At 43.4% G+C, this 18,915-nt stretch overlaps 1 protein-coding gene across 1 annotated transcript in view; it reads right to left on the bottom strand.

The window, feature by feature from the left end:
- Positions 1–18,915, bottom strand: part of LOC136879253 (calpain-9) — a 134,075-nt gene that overhangs the window by 24,571 nt on the left and 90,589 nt on the right. Inside the window, exon 5 of the mRNA XM_067153066.2 lies at positions 4,255–4,400. Within this exon, the coding sequence (XP_067009167.2) occupies positions 4,255–4,400 (146 nt within the window). The remainder of the gene's footprint in view (positions 1–4,254; positions 4,401–18,915) is intronic.

Here is an 18,915-nt window from a genome sequence, read left to right as displayed (position 1 = left end):
CATAGGTAAAAAGTAATGTTTTAAATCTTGTTTTATAAAAGTTATTAACGTATTTAGCGAATGGCATAGATGGACCCATGTTTGTAAAATTTGCTCTCTTAAGGAATGACATTTTTTGAGAGAGACAAAAAGCTATTCTCCAACAAGGACTTTAAAATGTTAAACTTTTATTTTAAAACTAATTGGTAATTATCTACTTTTCACTCCACTTCTTTGTCTTCCCTTTTAATTTTTCTTTTTGTGTGTATATAATTTGCTTTACGACGCACCGATGCAGATAGGTCTTATCGCGATGGATAGGAAAGGGCTAGGAATGGGAAGGAAGCGAATAATTAATTTAATTTTCTTGGCTTTACGTTCCACTAACTACTTTTATGGTTTTCGGAGACGCTTATGTTCCGGAATTTAGTCCCGCAGGAGTTCTTTTACGTTCCAGTAAATCTACCGACACGAAACAGACGTATTTGAGCACGTTCAAATACCGCCGGACTGAGCCAGGATCGAACCTAACACGTTGGGGTCAGAAGGCTAGCACCTCAACCATCTGGGAAGGAAGCGACCGTGGTTTTAATTATGATACAGCCCCAACATTTACCTGATTTGAAAATGGGAAACCACAGAATACAATCTTCAGGGCTACCGTTGGTGAGGTTCGAACCCACTATCTCCTTCCGTTTCTCCAAGGGCTTTAATCGCTTTCATAGAGATGGGTTTCCTTTTCTTCAATACGGAAGAGTTCGCGTTCTAAAGGACGACGTGACGCGACAGCGCAACGAATTGCCACTATTCGGAGAAGCAATTAATTTACGTGGCGGCCATCGTGGTCTCTAAGCATGCATTGAGATTCCAGTCTGGAAGTCCCGAATTCGGTTCCTGACTCTGTCAGGTATTTATAAACTAGCAAAATTGCTTGAACAGGTGTACTCAGCCTCTCAAGATCAACTGAATAGATGTAGATGAAATCTCACCCAACACCATCCTGCAAGTGGTTTTACGAGGTTTCCCATTTCAAATTCAGATAAATATCGGAACGGGATCTAAATGAGTTAAGGTTCAGCGAGGATTAACTTTGCCTGAAGATGGTATAGAAGTGAGATAGAGTTGAGACTTGATTCTCACTGAAAATCTTGACAGCCTCTCTGTGGTCTGGAACCACACTGGAGCAAACTTCATCATTTTGGATTTTGGCCGAGTGTTTACGGCCGCATGCCCTTTTTGATACCACTGCATTTTCCAGTGAGAATATCAAGCAACATTACTGTAGTATCCACAGGAATTAGAATCTCACCCGTCCGGGTTAAGAGCAAGGAAACAAAGCCATTGAGGTGATCACGTTCATAATAATAATAATAATAATAATAATAATAATAATAATAATAATAATAATAATAATAATATATTTTAACGTGTAAATTGGTCTCTGTCCGTCTCTGTGGTGTAGTGTGTAGTGTGATTATCTGCCACCCCCGGAAGACTGGGTTCGATTCCAGCATTTGCCACAGCATTTGAAATGTGGCACGAGGATTGGGACTGGGTCCACTCTGCCTCGTGAGTTCAACTGACCAGATGCTGGGGGTGGGGTGGTTCGATTACCTCCTCAGCCATCCTCGAAGTATCCGGCTCCATGGCTAAATGGTTAGCGTGCTGACCTTTGGTCCAGGGGGTCCCAGGTTCGATTCCCGGCCGGTTAGGAGATTTTAACCTTAAACGGTTAATTCCCTTGGCTCGGGGACTGGGGGTTTGCGCTGTCCCCAATATCCCTGCAACTCACACACCACACATAACACTATCCTCCACCACAATAACACGCAGATGCCGCAAGGGTTGCAACCGGCTAGGAATAGCCACACGAAATTTAATTTTTATCGTCGAAGTGGGTTTTCTCAAGTTTCCCACTTCTCCTCCAGGCAAATGTCGGGATAGTACCTAACTTAAGGCCACGGACAATTCCTTCCCACGTCCTTCTCTATCCCTTCCAGTCTTCCCATTGCCCCACAATGCCCCTGTTCAGCATAGCAGGCGAGGCCACCTGGGCGAGGTACTAGTCCTCCTGCCCAGTTGTATTCCCAATCTCATGCTGCAGGACACTGCCCTTGAGGCTGTAGAGGTGGGATCCCTCGCTAGGTAGTAAACGCATTAAGAAATAATAAAACATTTTAAAATGTAAATTGATCTCTCCTGAACTTAGGCAACACCTTTCGCACTTTGCTCCTCTACCTAGCTTACATGGAACTCCATGCGAAGTAAATATTGTGTTCGGGGTTGGCAATCCTTCCAAGAGTGCCCAGTCATATGCCCTGGTCAGCAAGCTACACAGTGTCGCGCGTTAGTCAGTGAGAGTGAGAGAGTGACTCGGATTGTGATCTTAAACTGATTAGTGTTGTGATAGACAGTGGGACTGCACCATGGCTGGTTGGCTAAGAAGGTAAGACATCTCGAATATAGCTGTTTAAGAAGAAATATCCAAAATTTCCCTTCAGGTTGAGTGAGATATTTTAATATAATGTAAATTTGGGGTTGGGATTTTATCCCTATTGTTAAATAATGTAGGTGATATTTGTTGTTTCTTCTTAAGCCGATACCAAGTGTAATATTTTAAATGTTCTTCCTTTCATTACATCGCCAAGCGGAGATAACTTGAGTAAATTACCTTGCTTGTATTCCGTTAAATGTTACTGGGATGTTAGTGTGTGTTTCCATCGGAATTCTCTTCACTCGTCATTCACTAGAGCTCCGGTTGTTCAAAATTTAACCTTATTGTTCATTTTTGGAATTAAGCTTTCCTTCTCATCGGTCGCAGTTTAGATTGGGTTTGGTCTCTGTTTAATTGGACAATCGTACTCCAATAGATAGTTGCCAATTTACATGGGATTTCCGACATTTTTAACTCCCTGTCTTTTTTGCTATTTTCGGCCTCTTAAATATATCCTTGCATCTTTTGAGTAAATTATGTCGTTTGTGTGAATATACCCGATTAGGGTTAATTTTTGCAACGGCTTGTCTGGTTGTTGTTCTCCATTTTAGTTAACAGTGAATAATGCTCTAATTTCCGTAGCGGTACATTTATTTACCAGCCTTGCCCCGTAACATGGTGAAATGGGGCTGGAGTGCCCATACTGACTGTACTCTCGTGTGCACTCTTTCGAGTGGGGAGAGCCTTTTAAATTCGGTTTGTCTCTACATTTCTTATATTATCGTTGAGGCCGGTTCACCTGAAGCTTCTTAAAGTTTGTCGTGCCCTTCTTTATTTATTGTTATTTTTAATGATATATTAACTATACTTCACTTTTCTGACCTTCTTAACTGGAGTATTTAGTATTTAAAAAAATTACTTGGTACCTTTCAGATATCCAGGATTCTTTTTTTCTAATGCATCTACGTCGTCCAGACCCGAAGCCCTGCCACTTCCTAACCTAAATAATAATAATAATAATAATAATAATAATAATAATAATAATATGCTGAGTGGCTGAGACGGTTAAGGGGCTAGCTTTCTTAACCCAAGTTCGCTGATTCAATCCTGGCTCAGACCGGTGGTATTTGAAGGTGTTCAAATACGTCATCCCGTGACGATACATTTGCCGGCACGTAAAAGAACTCCTGCTGGCATAAAATTCCCGCACCTCGTCTCTGAAAACCATAAAAATTGTTATTGGGCCGTGAACCTATTATTATTATTATTATTATTATTATTATTATTATTATTATTATTATTATTATTATTTCTTTCTTAATCTGTTTACCGTGGGTTGGTTTCTCCCTCGGACTCAGTGAGGAATCCCACATCTACCGCCTCAAGTGCAGTGCCCTGGAGGTATGGGATACAACTGGAGACGAGAGGAGAGGAGAGGAGAGGAGAGGAGAGGAGAGGAGAGGAGAGGAGAGGTGAGTACCTGACCCAGGTGGCCCCACCTGCTATGCAGTACAGGGGTTGTGGAGGATGGGAATGTTGGAAGGTATAAACAAGGAAAAGTTGGCTTACGTTACGTACCATCCCGGCATTTTCCTGGAGGAGAAGTGAGAATCCACGGAAAACCACTTCGAGGATGGATGAGGTGGGAATCGAAACACCCTCTACTAAGTTGACCTCCCGAGGCTGAGTGGAGCAAGTTCCAGCCCTCATACCACTTTTCAAATTTTGTGGCAGAGCCAGGAATCGAACATGGGCCTCCGGAGGTGGTAGCTAATCACACTAACCACTACTCCACAGAGGTTTCTTAGGCTATTATTCTAGTCAGTTAATCAGCAACTTACCCATCACTCCATGCCCCGGTCCACTCTTCATAGCCCCAAGGATTTCGCACTCTCACCATCCTCAGTAGTTTTCCTTCATATGTGATTCTCTTTAGATCGGTAATAGTATAGCCGTGGTCGCCAACCAGCCCTTGCGTATATTGAGACTGCAGACAGAAATACACAATGATAAAATTACAACTTATCCAGAACTAAATTATAGTTGTCCAATAAATATAACGATATATATCTACAACGAAATTACACGATTCCACATTTTATTTCCGTTGAGCACTGATTTGTTGACGTGAATATCTTAAAAAATTGAAACGTCAAATTGAAATTTTGTACGAGGCAAAAATAGGTTAGGTCTTAAAATATATCATATACACCAGACACTGTAGAGTAGAGTTGCGTGTATACCCCTGTGGGTGGGGGTGGTAGAATAACACCCACGGTATCCCATGCCTGTCGTAAGAGGCGACTAAAAGGGGCCCCAGGGGCTCTGAACTTTGGAGCGTGGGTTGGCAACCACGGGGCCCTTAGCTGAGTCCTGGCATTTCTTCCACTTACTTGTGCCAGGCTCCTCACTTTCATCTATCCTATCTGACCTTCCTTGGCCAACTCTTGTTCTTTTCTGACCCCGACGCTATTAGCTTTGCGAGGGCTAGGGAGTCTTTCACTTTCACGCCCTTGTCTTTCTTTGGCCGATATCTTCATTTTTCGAAGTGTCGGATCCCTTCCTTTTTTTCTCTCTGATTAGTGTTATATAGAGGATGGTTGCCAAGTTGTACTTCCTCTTAAAACAATAATCAACACCACCACCACCACCACCATCACCAGAGTTGCGTGTAAATGTACGTAACACGTCCACCGAGCAAGTTGGCCTTGCGGTTAGGGGCGCGCAGCTGAGAGCTTGCATTCTGGAGATAGTGGGTTCGAACCCCACTGTCGGCAGCGCTGAAGATGGGTTCCCGTGGTTTCCCATTTTCACACAAGGCAAATGCTTGGGCTGTACCTTAGTTAAGGCTACGGCCACTTCATTCCCTCTTCTTGCCGTTTCCTATACCATCGTCGCCGTAAGACCTGTCTGTGTCGGTGCGTCGTAAAGCAACATGGAAAATGTATGCGTCCGCCAGTTAGAATGGTTATCGAAAATATTCAAGGTCTCGACGTGGAACTGGCGCACTTCTCGAAAGTTCTGTTCAGGGCGGAGAGTTTATTTCGAGAGCGCAACGAATACGCATATTAAGCTATTTAAGTGAAATATAAGTCATTATGGGCAGACCGAGGGGAGTAGCCACGCGTGGTAACGCGCTACGGCTATGCTAATAATAATGTTATTTGTTTTGCGTCCCACCAATTACTTAATTTTTAGGTTTTCGGAGACGCCGATGTTCCGGAATTTTGTCCCGCAGGAGTTATTTTACGTGCTAGTAACTCTACCGCCGCGCTGAGTGGCTCAGACGGTTAAGGCGCTGGCCTTCTGACCCCAACTTGGCAGGTTCGATCCTGGCTCAGTCCGGTGGTATTTGAAGGTACTCAAATACGTCAGTCTCGTGTCGGTAGATTAAGCGGCCGTGGGCTTAATTAAGGTACAACCCCAGTATTTGCCTGGTGTGAAAATGGGAAACCACGGAAAACCATCTTTAAGGCTGCCGACAGTGGAATTCGAACCCACTGTCTCCCGGATGCAAGTTAACGGCCGCTGTAGAAATTGAGGCGTGCCATAAAGTCAATACGCCCTGGCGTGTTACTGAACGGAATTATCCTTCTTCATGACTACGTCCACTCCCCGCACTGCCAACTCTTTGAGTGATACACTTCAGTGATTTGGGTGGGAAATTCTTCAATATGCTCCTTACCGCCCACATCTCTTCACTAATATTTGTGGAGTTGAGGAAATACCGTACATTCATAGACATCTGTTGCATCGAGCGACGTCGTGTATGACTGGGTACAAGACATATTTCCGCAGACATCCCACCAGATTTCTCAAGGATTGGATTCACCATCTCATCACCCAATGGGATAAATGTTTAAACAGTGCCGGTGATCACTTTCGAGGTACGACATGGGGGCCGTCTTCATTTGATTACCACCTTATTGTAAATGAAATGGCGTATGGCTTTTAGTGCCGGGAGTATCCAAGGACATGCTCGGCTCGTCAGGTGAAGCTCTTTTGATTTGACTCCCTTAGGCGACCTGCGCGTCGTGATGAGGATGAAATGATGATGAAGACGACACATACACCCAGCCCCCGTGCCAGCGAAATTAACCAATTATGGTTAAAATTCCCGACCTAGCCGGAAATCTAACCTGGGACCCCTGTGACCAAAGGCCAGCACGCTAACCATTTAGCCATGGTGCCGGACATCTTATTGTATACTGCAGTCAACAGGTTCGTGGACTGGCGTCTACAGTGTAGGCAACACGGCATATCCTCATGTATTACAGCTATGTGGGATGCATTATCACCAGAACTTAAGGTACAATATATTATGTTGCGTTTATTTGAGCAAGTGGAGATTTAGTATGTGCAGTATCTATACCGCGTGCTGTGAACCACAGTCACCATGTCCAGGAACATTTAATTCACGGAGAATTATTTCCAAGGCAGTACAAATCATTATTTTAAAAATTAATATAATATCTAAAGTCGGAAACACTTCATTGTCGGGCATAGATGTCAAGAAAATGAACATGTTCATCAGTTCCTCATGTTTTACCACTAATATGATGAACTGCTAGATTAGTGTCGTCAAAATTTGGAAGCCGCTGAAACTGAGTAATGTCATCACTCAATTCGCCACTAATACCTGCACATGCGCTGTGATTCATAATGCAAGTTTCGTGAGTTACTTGTGCAAACTAGCGTTCAGTTCAGGTCTGCCACTTAAAGAAATAACCGGTGACTCACAACAGCACGTAAACCAAGTTACTACTAATTCGGGGAATACCCACGGGTTACCGCAACGGAAGTGTAAGATAAGTCTTTATATGTTAAAACTGAGCATCCACGAACCTGCTACGCATGCGTAGCAGGGGGAGAGGTGATACTCCCACGTGGCGCGTCCCAGGTGGCGGATAGGGGGTCCTAACGGGTTTGCCGGCGGACTTGAGGGAAATAAAATACCTCTCGCGGACCAAACACACTACCCCCTGTGGGTGGGGGACGCTGAAGAAGAATACACCCACGGTATCCCCTGCCTGTCGTGAGAGGCGACCAAGGGATGATTGAATTAGAACCATGAAACTACTTTTGATTCGTACCATCACGCGGGGAACACCATAGGTTGCCTGTACTTGCGAGTAATACCACTATATTAGGTACGAAATAGGTTTGTGATTAGTAGCAGTATAGAGCCTGGCCTGGTGGTTTTTCAGTACTCGTGAGTCGTACCCATGTGAGCAACACCGCGGGTCTGGGCGTTGCCTGTGAGTTGTACCACTATATGTGCTACACCGTGGGTCTGCGTTGCCTGTGATTAGTACCCACTATGTGAGGAACACCACGGGGCCCGTGGGACCGGCACTCGTGACTAGTACACCCAGGTGAGGAAACTCATCGGTTTGCGTTGGCTGTAAGTGGCGCCATTGTGTGCGAAACACCATAGGTCTGCGTTACCTGTTCGAAGTACAATACTTGTGAATAGTACCATCTTGTGTGGAACACCGTGAGTCTTTGCTACTTTTGATTAGTACCCCAACATGACAAATACCATGCTTCTACTTTACTCGCGACATGTGCCATTCTGTGGGGCCTTAGTCGTGGATTTTCACCCCTATAGACATCAAGCATCATTGTGCTTTATAAGTGGTCCCTTGGTCAGTAATACTATTATTCACGATCCTTTTTTGTGTCTGACCCACTGTTTTTTTTTTGTACGGTTCATGTCCATCCATTTCTTCTTCACGACATTTTTATTTATTTATTTATTTATTTATTTATTTATTTATTTATTTTTGTCAGTGGATTTTTTGAACTTTTTGTTGTCATTTCACTTCGTACCATTAGGGGCCGATGGCCTAGCTGTTCTGCCTCTTCAAACAACAATCACCATCATTATCGTCGAGATTTTTTAAGAACCAAAGTACGATATTTAGACATATTTTGTTGAAATATGGGAACCTGGCGAATTCTTCCCTGTCCCCTTTTGTAGTAGATCTCGGAAATGCAGGCAGATTCCCCACCCCATTGTAACCCGCCCGAATTCACTCGGTATTAATGGTACCTGCGTGCGGTCAGTTTCGACTGGAAGTTTCCTCTAAGTGCACGCATTTCACCAAATTGAGAATGGAATTAAGGAGCTGACGTGTGTCGTGCGTTTGGCCTTGTTAATTCCACAGTTCAAACGATTTGGAAGAGCAAGGATAAAATATTGTTGCTGCATTGAACAGGATGGTTCGAAAATTAACCGGCTACGAAAACCAGAACGGAGCAACGTGGATGAAGCCTAATTAAGTTTGTATTACTGTAGGCCCTATTTTTCAGTTTCCACCTCATTAGACTGATAATACGAGTCTCGATTAGTATGTCACACGTTTATAACGGATATCGTTATAAACGGATTCTACTATACTCTAGGTTTGTTTAACTAAAACATTAAAAGTAAAGAACACAAATGAAGTGTAAAACTGTAGGGAGTCGTGCAACACTTCAACAATACCATCCACCGCCCCTGATCAAACAGAAGTATTTTATCACGCATGAGACCAATCCTGCACTAGCTGTCAGAACGCTTCTTTTAATATTTCCACTATAGTTTCTAACACTAGGGCCCGGTTTTTTCAACGAATGTTAAGTGTTAACACTGCTGTTAAGTAGATTTAACACTCAATTTAACAAAATGGCCGTCTCATCAAGAATTGTTAACTCTAACAAATTGTTAATACTTGTGTTCAGTTAACATGGCAACAGGCCAGTCTTAAACCTCTGAACAGCTGTTAAAATTTCAAAATAGTAGCATGTAGAAGAGATAAGTTTGAAGCTTTACTGCCGTGTGAAGACTATTTGTAAACTGAAGAAGGCAAAGTACGATCCGTACTGAGAAAAAATGAGTCTTTAGAGTTGTCAAAAGAAAGTTTTCTGCGAAGATACCTAATTACCAAAGTCATAATGAAGGTTACTAGAAGAAACTGAAAATAGGTTAGCTTCCCACAGGTTGAAACTTCTCAGTGTCTCCAGTGCAGCAGCTGCTTATAGTTCTCAGATATTGTGCTTCAAACTCTTCAAATAATTGTAGGCGACTATGTTAATGACTGCAAGACAAGAGTGTGTAGAATTCTGCAAAGAATTCCTGCTGCCATTGCAGCATTAACAAGGCATTACATTGTTTTACTCTCGGTAAAAGAATGCCCAAAAAATCATTCAAGACATGTCAATCATCACATTTTACTGGTGTTCTACGAGCCTTAGATTGCACTCATATTTTAAAATGTGAATGTTGAGTATATCCGTCCAGTCTTTCACTTTTCAGGCGCACTCTCATATTTCCAAATTAAATCTGTAACTTTTGTCTCGCATTCATCATAATAACGCTTTTATTGCCTCTTACTTGATATGTTTTCATCTTAGCGGTCTTCGCTGAACATAACCTATAATAATGTCAACCACGTGTGCCAAAATATTATTCCAACATTCCGCTAGGTGCGCTTTATGTAAAAAAAAAAAAAAACCAAGACTCTCATTGCCAAACGCGTTCAGAAATCTCATGGGAACGTATTAATTTGTCTTTAACAATTGTTTAGTAACAAATATTGAAAATGTGTTCGTGAAACAGGGTAGTTTGAGCCAAAGTGTTAAATGAATAACAATAGTTAGTTAACATTTGCCAAGTAAAATTTAACACAGAGTTGAATAAATCGGGCCTAGGTTTCCCGGAACTAGTTGTGTAAACTAGACAGAGTTCATTCCTATAGTATCGGCCCCCTATGTGTAGGACGGAGGTGGGTATTGGTACCGCTTCCGGTGCTACTCTTAGTTCCTCTGCCAGGAAGGTCTATAACTTGAATTAGTGCTGTGAAACGGAGCGGTTACTCCTATGAGTGGACCGTTAGTATTACTGCAGTACCAAAATTGGTATTTTTCGGTATTATACCAGTCTCATGCTCATTCTGAGGTTTATTGAAGGTTCAGAAGCAGTCGACCAATCAATGTAGAAAATTTCACCTTTTAAGGCGGATACAGTAAAATCAGCACGGTCAAGTAGGGAGATTGTGCGATTCCTTTTGTAGTTAGAGTTGAACTGGTTTATCTTCATTTTCATTTAATTTATTTTATTTTTCACTTGTGCATTTTCCTTCTTTTCTTTTTTTTAAATTTATAGCATTTCTTTGAGTAATTCAGTCTACTGACTGGTTTGCCCCTGCGATGAGTCTTCTCCAGCTGGGTCGATCCTGTGCAGTACGTTTTGCGTCTGCATAGCTTCTGCATCCTGAGTTCACAAGAAATGTCATCGTGAATGTCTTTCGTGGTTTTCCACGAGGGCTTTTCCCTGGTGTTTTACCTTCCAAAATTTCCATCAACACATTCCTATGTCGAAGCCTATGTCTCTCCCAAGAAAGTAGTTTCTTCCTAATCTGACGCAATAACTTTCTCTTTTCTTGGACAATATTCAATATCTCAGTGTTGGTCTTGCCGGGCTGAGTGGCTCGGACGGTTGAGGCGCTGGCCTTCTGACCCCAACTTGGCAGGTTCGATCCTGGCTCAGTCCGGTGGTGTTTGAAAGTGTTCAAATACGTCAGCCTCGTGTCGGTAGATTTACTGGCACGTAAAAGAACTCCTGTGTGACAAAATTCCGGCACCTCAGCGTCTCCAAAAACCGTACAAGTAGTTACTGGAACGTAAAGTAAATATTATTATTATTATTATTATTATTATTATTATTATTATTATTATTATTATTATTATTATTATTATTGGTCTTCTTCTCCACCCAGTTTATCCGTTGCAGCCGACGCCAACACTACATCTCAAAGGCTTCTAGTCTCTTATCATTCTTGGTTAACGTCCAGGTCTCTGAAGAACATAGCATTTATAGATTAGAAATATTACGCACCATGCAGAGAGAATCTTCGAATGACTGGCAATTTTCTGAAGTTGTTGAACGAAGGAAATCCGCGGAATGCAAACTTTGTGATAGGACATTTATGCCTACAACGGACAGTGGAAAATCAAATTTGATGGACCACATGAAATTGGCTGATAGCAACAGGTTAATGACGTTGCAGGCTGGATGAACACAGTTTCTGTATGTGACCGAAACATCGAAGAACATACTAACGTAGAATGTTCGCAGCTACTGATATGCAACCGGTGAGCGATGTAGAGTTCAGAAGTTTTAGAAAATGTATACGTGATTTAAATCCACTTTTCGAGCTTCCATACCACCGTATTGAAAAAAAGGAACGTTTTGACAAATAAGCCCTCAACACCAAATGATGTACCTGTCATCATTGAATATAGCAGCCGAAGAAGAATTCATGCAGTAGAAGGTAGCATTTAAACCATTTAATGTGTACTGTTTGTGGATGTTATAATTTGAAGTATGCGCCACTGAATTCATCTAGTAAACTACCGGAGACATTCGGAGGTATAGCAGACATAACCTCTCCGCTCTTTCCATTCTCAGCTCTAAGCCGAATTTCTTGAAAACGTCCTGCATGAGATTTGGCCGCGGGTACAGTATAGTGAGGGAGGCTGTCTGTTTCTCCACACTTCCGGCATGTGCAGTGTACTACTACTACTACTACTACTACTACTACTACTACTACTACTACTACTATTTATTTTCCCCCGAATGGGGAAGCGGGCCTCCCAGATGGTGACTCAATCTCTCAGGCCAGGATATTTGTATCGGAGATGATGTGCGGAGAAGGTGAGAGGTCTGGCGGCCATGGCCTATACTACGAACTGTCCCGGCATTCGCCTTAATAGGTGCAGTTTTCACCGTACAATTGCTCTGTGAACATCCGTCTATACCGCTTTTCAGGAGAGTTTGATTCTGGTTTAAACAAATAGGCGGAGCACCTTGTCTTCGCAAGTGGACATAACGTAGTTGATTGGAGAAGCAACCGTCGCACTTACTCGACTGTATGCGAGCTCGAAGAAAGTAGTACATCGAATTTTATTTTATTTTAGTTCGTTACATTTAGAGAGTTTGAAATAGTACGCAATCAAATTAACATATGGTTGTCATGTATACCGGTATATATATGCTTTAAAAAATATAAAATAGTGATTAAATAACGAGAAATGAAGGCACAAGGCGTGGTGTAATACAGGAAGTCTTATCTTAGTGGGGGAATGTCCCAAGGTGTACAGTGTGGCGATAAGGTGTTGCATCTTGCAGCAGCAGTCAGTGCCAGTCTATTCATAGTGAGGGAAATGGAGCAAGAGGTAGGACCATCGCGTGTAGTAAAGCATAAAAGAGGAAAACCGCTCAGAAGTGACCATAGCAGTGCATTGTGAATGTGTTCAATAAACTAAGTGAACAGAATCCAGGTTTAATCGTTTATTCAGAAGTTCAGATCTTCGCACTGTTGTCGTATGCGATGCGCAGCCCTGTACGTCGGAACACGAGACGTTGACAGGGTGGAGGTTGGTACTACACGCTCAGCGAATCACAACTCTGTCTTTGGCGGAGGCGTGGACATACCATGTTTACATCAGGATTAAACTCTCGTGAAAAGACATAGCATTGTTTACGAAATGATGGAGAGAGTTACTGTGAGTTTCTCCTTCCCTTAGCCGCGCTATATGGATCATATCATATCCCCCGCGTGGGGAGAGGGGCAGTTGACCAGCTTGCGTCAGCGTAACAACGCTAAGTTCAGAAGGCATGTTGGAGTGTGGTCAGCAAACTGTCTCCGTAGCCAATGTTTTCTATTTGAACAGTACTCGACAGTGTCAACATCGCATGAGTACAACGCGGCGTGCACGTCACCAGCTGCTTACCTTTGCGTGCGCCTAAAGATCCTAGCAACTACAGCAGGGCCTCTCAGGGTGCATGCGCCTGGTGCATGCACGGTGCAAAAGACTACTTCGCTTGGTAGACCAGAGTGCAGACCCCCACTCCTCGATTTGGAGCAATAGCGCAGTCTCTCTCTTTCCCCACGCCTGTCTCGCTCGCTCCTCCTGTCTCCCTCTTCCTCACTTACTCCGTAGCGCTCCAAATCCGAGCCGAGTTGAGCCGAGCTTAGCCGAGTAGCCCAGAGACGAAGCGTTGGTCCGAGCCAAGCCGAGTGGAACCGATGCACTGTGCACAGGCACTCTGCGCCGCTGTTTACACGCGTGAGATTTTGGGCGTTTGAGAGGCCCTGCACTACAGTATATTCCCTGGCACGTAAGCATATATAGTATGCGAACGTTTTCTTGATCCCAAGTTCCCATTCAACACTCTGGAGCTCAGGGATCAGGAAAAGGTTCGCGTACTATACACTATGGGTACAACCCCACTCTTTCTCCCCTGTTAATGCTGAAGGTAGTGATTTTTAATTTTCTTTAAATTTGATTTACGTCGCACCGACACAGATACGTCTTATGGCGACGATGGAATAGGTAAGGGTTAGGAGTGAAGAGGAAGTGACCGTGACCTTAATTAAAGCACAGACCCAGGATTTGCCTAGTGTGAAGATCGGAAACCACAGAAAACCATCTTCAGGGCTGCTGGCAGTGGGGTTCGAACCCACTCTATCCCGAATGCAAGCTCACAGTTGCGCGACCGCATGGCCAATTTGCTCGGTAGTAATTTTCTTACCGTTGCGTTCGAGTCAACCATACAGTTTAGGGACCCTACTTGCCGATGTGACGTCTTACAGTTACTGATAATCTGGCACGTTAGCACTGTACAGTCTTGGTTTATTTCGTGTTTTGCGAGAATTATGTATTTATTGCCAATGCCGTATTGTTAAAATCACCAGGGTTACATCTGCGGGTATAATTGAAAAGAAATTCCGTATGGCTTTTAGTGCCGGGATATCCCAGGACGGGTTCGGCTCGCCAGGTGCAGGTCTTTCTATTTGACTCCTGTAGGCGACCTGCGCGTCGTGATGAGGATGAAATGATGATGAAGACAACACATACGTCCAGCCCCCGGGCCATTGGAATTAACCAATTAAGGTTAAAATCCCCGTCTCGCCCGGGAATCGAACCCGGAACCCTCTGAACCGAAGGCCAGTACGCTGACCGTTCAGCTAACGAGTCGGACTGACGGTATAATTAAAGCATATATTTTCTTTCTGCTGGATTGTAAATCTGTTTGCGTAATATCAGGTAAGTAGAATGGTGGCATGTTCAAATATTGCGTTTAATAACCTAGCTGGTGTGAAATGACGAACGCAGCATTTTATTATTTACGGCTTCATTTCGTCCAATAAATACTTATAGAATTAAATTAGGATGTCTAAGAAGAAAGAAAAATCTGCAAGGACTGTTCCGAAAAGGAAAGCAACATTACCTTCTCTATAAAGATCAGTTCAGTTCAAATGGAAGCAAATGTCGTTATCAACCTAACCCAACCTCGTCTTTTCACGACTTTGGTACGTTTTGCAGACTTAGCCTTTGTGTATTCTTATTGACTTAAGACATATGTACATGTAATATATTTGCGTGTGTGTATTATTACAGCGAGGTTTCTCTTCATTTCGACAAATAGCGAATTTCAAGACGGGAGCTCAATTATTAACACGAGGCAAACGCTGAAGAATACAGTTATAGTAATGTGTATGTCAAAATGAAGGCAAAATTATATAACATTAAATTGTGTGTGTGTATTTCCTTAATAAGCTTGAATGAATGAAAACCTACAACCTGTTTTCCAGTCATTGACCGGGTCAGGTATGGAATGAATGAAGCAGATATGGGCGATGGGGTCGCCACTCCCAAAGTGATTTATTAATGACTGATAGATACTATGAAACGAGAATGGAGTGTGTTGCTGGAATGAAACATGACAGGAAAAACCGGAGTACCCGGAGAAAAACTTGTCCCGCCTCCGCTTTGTCAGCACAAATCTCACATGGAACGACCGGGATTTGAACCACGGTATCCAGCGGTGAGAGGCCGACGCGCTGCCGTCTGAGCCACGGACGCCCTAATAAGCTCGAAAACCGACTTAATTATGAATATCTTTATTGACCATTTGTTATAATTTACTTGGGTAAGGGAACCTCCATCATTGAGGTTAGTTTGTTGACGGTTATGTCTCGTGATTTCAATATGTAACTAGCCAAGTTGGCAGCAGTGATGAGCAATTTAAAAAAAAGAGGATAAGGCGGCGATATTTGCCTTTTAGTGTCAAGCCTTACGTGACGAGTATTATATCAATAGTTTAATTTACAGACCGCCGTAAAAATGGAGTAAATTCATACAAAATGCTTACGCAGGTAATTGAGAAAAGGCCAGGATGATTACGATGCATATTTTGTCTACTAAACAATGTTACGCAATAAACGTGCTACTCGACTTACGACTTACATTACTTTACCGTACGACGAACGATAACCGATATTTTTACTACTTTGAATTCTTATGGTCCGTCTCTGTGGTGTAGTGGTTAGTATGATTAGCTGCCACTCCCGGAGGCCCGGATTCGATTCCCGGCTCTGCCACGAAATTTGAAAAGTGCTACGAGGGCTGGAACGGGGTCCACTCAGCCTCGGGAGGTCAACTGAGTAGAGGTGGGATCGATTCTCACCTCAGCTATCCTGGAAGTGGTTGTCCGTGGATTCCCACTTCTTCTCCACGCAAATGCCGGGATGGTACCTAACTTAAGGCCACGGCCGCTTCTTTCCCTCTTACTTGTCTACTCCTTCCAATCTTCCCATCCCCGCGCAAGGCTTCTGTTCAGCATAGCAGGTGAGGCCGCCTGGGCGAGGTACTGGTCATCCTCCCCAGTTATATCCCCCGACCCAGAGTCTGAAACTCCAGGACACTGCCCTTAAGGCGGTAGAGGTGGGATCCCTCTCTGAGTCCGAGGGAAAAACTGACCCTGGAGGGTAAACAGATAAAGGAGAAGAATTATGTGTTATGCAGTTTTAGCTATAGAAACGGCTAAATGTAATCTTACTAAACTCTCTATTTGAGTTCAGAATGGTAGAATGTGCGACACAGGCTACACGTCCTTTTATTAGTAAAATGAAGGGGGTAGTTCAAAACTCTGTAGGACAAAATATGTGTCTATTCTTATGTTATAACAGCTGTACTGTTTCGCTTAACTGACATGACCACTTCCCCGTTAAACCGCAATACTTTCATTCAGTTTCCGTCTGGTAGTAAAACAATGGCGCTTTGTAGATCTACTATAAGGATTTTCCTTATTAAATTCCCGTCTAACTACCGCAAACAGAATCCTTCCACAACCATACAATCACTTGGTTACAGCCACTCAATGCGACCTAATAGAAGTGCTTCTAACGATGCAGATGCACAAAGCGAAGGGATTCCATGTCTGTATACACGGTGGTCGGAAACAACGTGAACTTGGTATTTGAGCGTTAAAGGATTGGTCATACTGATCAATAATTTGAAAGCAACACCGCTTCGTAAAACCCATTTGAATTCTCCCGCGAAACGGTCTGATTGGCTAACTTCAGCAGCTGATAAAGTGACAACATTGTGAGATATCCAATTATTTCTTTGAAATTATTTATCAGTATGACCAACCCTTAAGCGCTCAAATACCAGGTTCACGTTGGGTCCAACCTCGCTGTATATCGTCGCTGAACGGCAAAACCTTGTATCCCACAATGCCCTTCCTATCCATTATTCTCCTTAGATCGGTCACGCCTCCAAGCCACATAATATGGATATGCAGTCCATCAGTACAATTTCGTTGTTCATTTTCCTATGCCAATGTGTAAAGTAAATTGAACCTTACAGTAGCGCGCTGTACGAATCTATGTTTGCGCGACGTATTTACGTCCCCCCCCCCCCTTGCGTATAATGCATTTAAGGTTCATTTTCGTTTACCCGACAGCATAGGAAAACGAACACAACGAAAATTGTTCTGATGAACTGCATATCCATATGTAGCTGGGGGGCGTGACCAGACTTAAGGACCGAGCTCGATAGCTGCAGTCTCCTAAGTGCGGCCAGTATCCAGTATTCGGGAGATAGTAGGTTCGAACTCCGCTGTCGGCAGTCCTGAAAAGGGTTTTCCGTGGTTTACCATTTTCACACCAGGCAAATGCTGGGGCTGTACCTTAAGGCCACGGCCGCTTCCTTCCCACTCCTAGCCCTTTCCTATCCCATCGTCGCCATAAGACCTATCTGTGTCGGTGCGACGTAAAGCAACTAGCAATCATAATAATAATAATAATAATAATAATAATAGCAGACTTAGTGAGAAAAATGGATGGGAAGAACATAGTGCGATACGAGGTTTAGCCGGTGCAGCGACGATATATAAAATCGCGTTTGTGTGCACTTTTTGAATATTGACCTGATAACATGTTTTTTTTTACAGCGGATAGTATAAATAAAGGCCTAGGCCGGTTTCATTTTAATTTTTCTCTTTGTTACAGCATCACGAGATGGTAGATTTTGATGAACCTTTGGATATCGTTTAGAGTAAGGGCGAGTACGATCTTAGCTACATGTTTTACAAAGAATTCACCAGGAGGAGAGATTTAGAGGGAATGGGAAGCATGAGTGCTGATGGTGGGGGTGGTGTTGATCATTGTTTTAGAAAGAAGTACAACTAGGCAACCATCCACTGTATAACACTAATCAGAGACAAAAAAAATGGAAGGGATCCGACACTTCGAAAAATGAAGATATCGGCCAAAGAAAGACAAGGGCCACGCAGGGCGTGAAAACGAAAGACTCCCTAGGCCTCAAGTGCTCTAATACCGTCGGGGTCGGAAAAGAACAAGAGTTGACCAAGGGAGGCCGGATAGGATAGATGAAAGTGAGGAGTCTGGCACAAGTGGAAGCAATGTAAGGACTCAGCTAAGGGCTCCATGGTCACCAACCTACGTTCCCAAGTGAAGAGCCCCTGGGCCTCTTACGACGGGCAGGGGATACCGTGGGTATTATTCTACTGCCCCCAACCACAGGCGGATTAGAATCATGAATGAAACCACTCTTCCCCTTTGCGAAAATCAAACGATAATAAATACGTCTCCCAACGGTTGCTAATTTCAGAACCGGGCGAGTTGGCCGTACGGTTAGAGGCACGCGGCAGTGAGCTTGCATCCGGGAGATAGTGGGTTCGAATCCCACTGTCGGCAGCCCTGAAGATGGTTTTCCGTAGTTTCCCATTTTCTCACCAGGCAAATGCTTGGGCTGTACCTTAATTAAAGCCACGGCCGCTTCCTTCCAACTCCTAGGCCTTTCCTATCCCATCGTCGCCACGAGACCTGTCTGCGTCGGTGCGACGTAAAGCGAATAGAAAAAAAAAGTAATTTCAGATGGCAACCAGCCGTAAAACTTACAGTTAACAGTTGCTAGGTAACACTGTCTGGTCATCCATTCATACCTTACTTCACAGCCTGCACGGTTGCTTGGGTGAAACTTCCGTCACGCAAATTTTCAGAGGACCTTCAGCAATGACATATTTATCAAAACTCGGTGTACCACTTTCAAGGCTGGTTTTAAGAGAAAATTCTTCGCGATTGAAACAAAATTTTATTTATAAACGTTTTGTCCAATATTTGTTGTCGATAGAGTGAAAAATT

This window comes from Anabrus simplex, chromosome 8 (genome assembly GCF_040414725.1).
Source record: "Anabrus simplex isolate iqAnaSimp1 chromosome 8, ASM4041472v1, whole genome shotgun sequence".
Taxonomy (NCBI): Eukaryota; Metazoa; Arthropoda; class Insecta; order Orthoptera; family Tettigoniidae; genus Anabrus; species Anabrus simplex.
The sequence above is the reverse complement of the archived record's forward strand: the minus strand, read 5'-3'. Positions and strand labels throughout refer to the sequence as shown.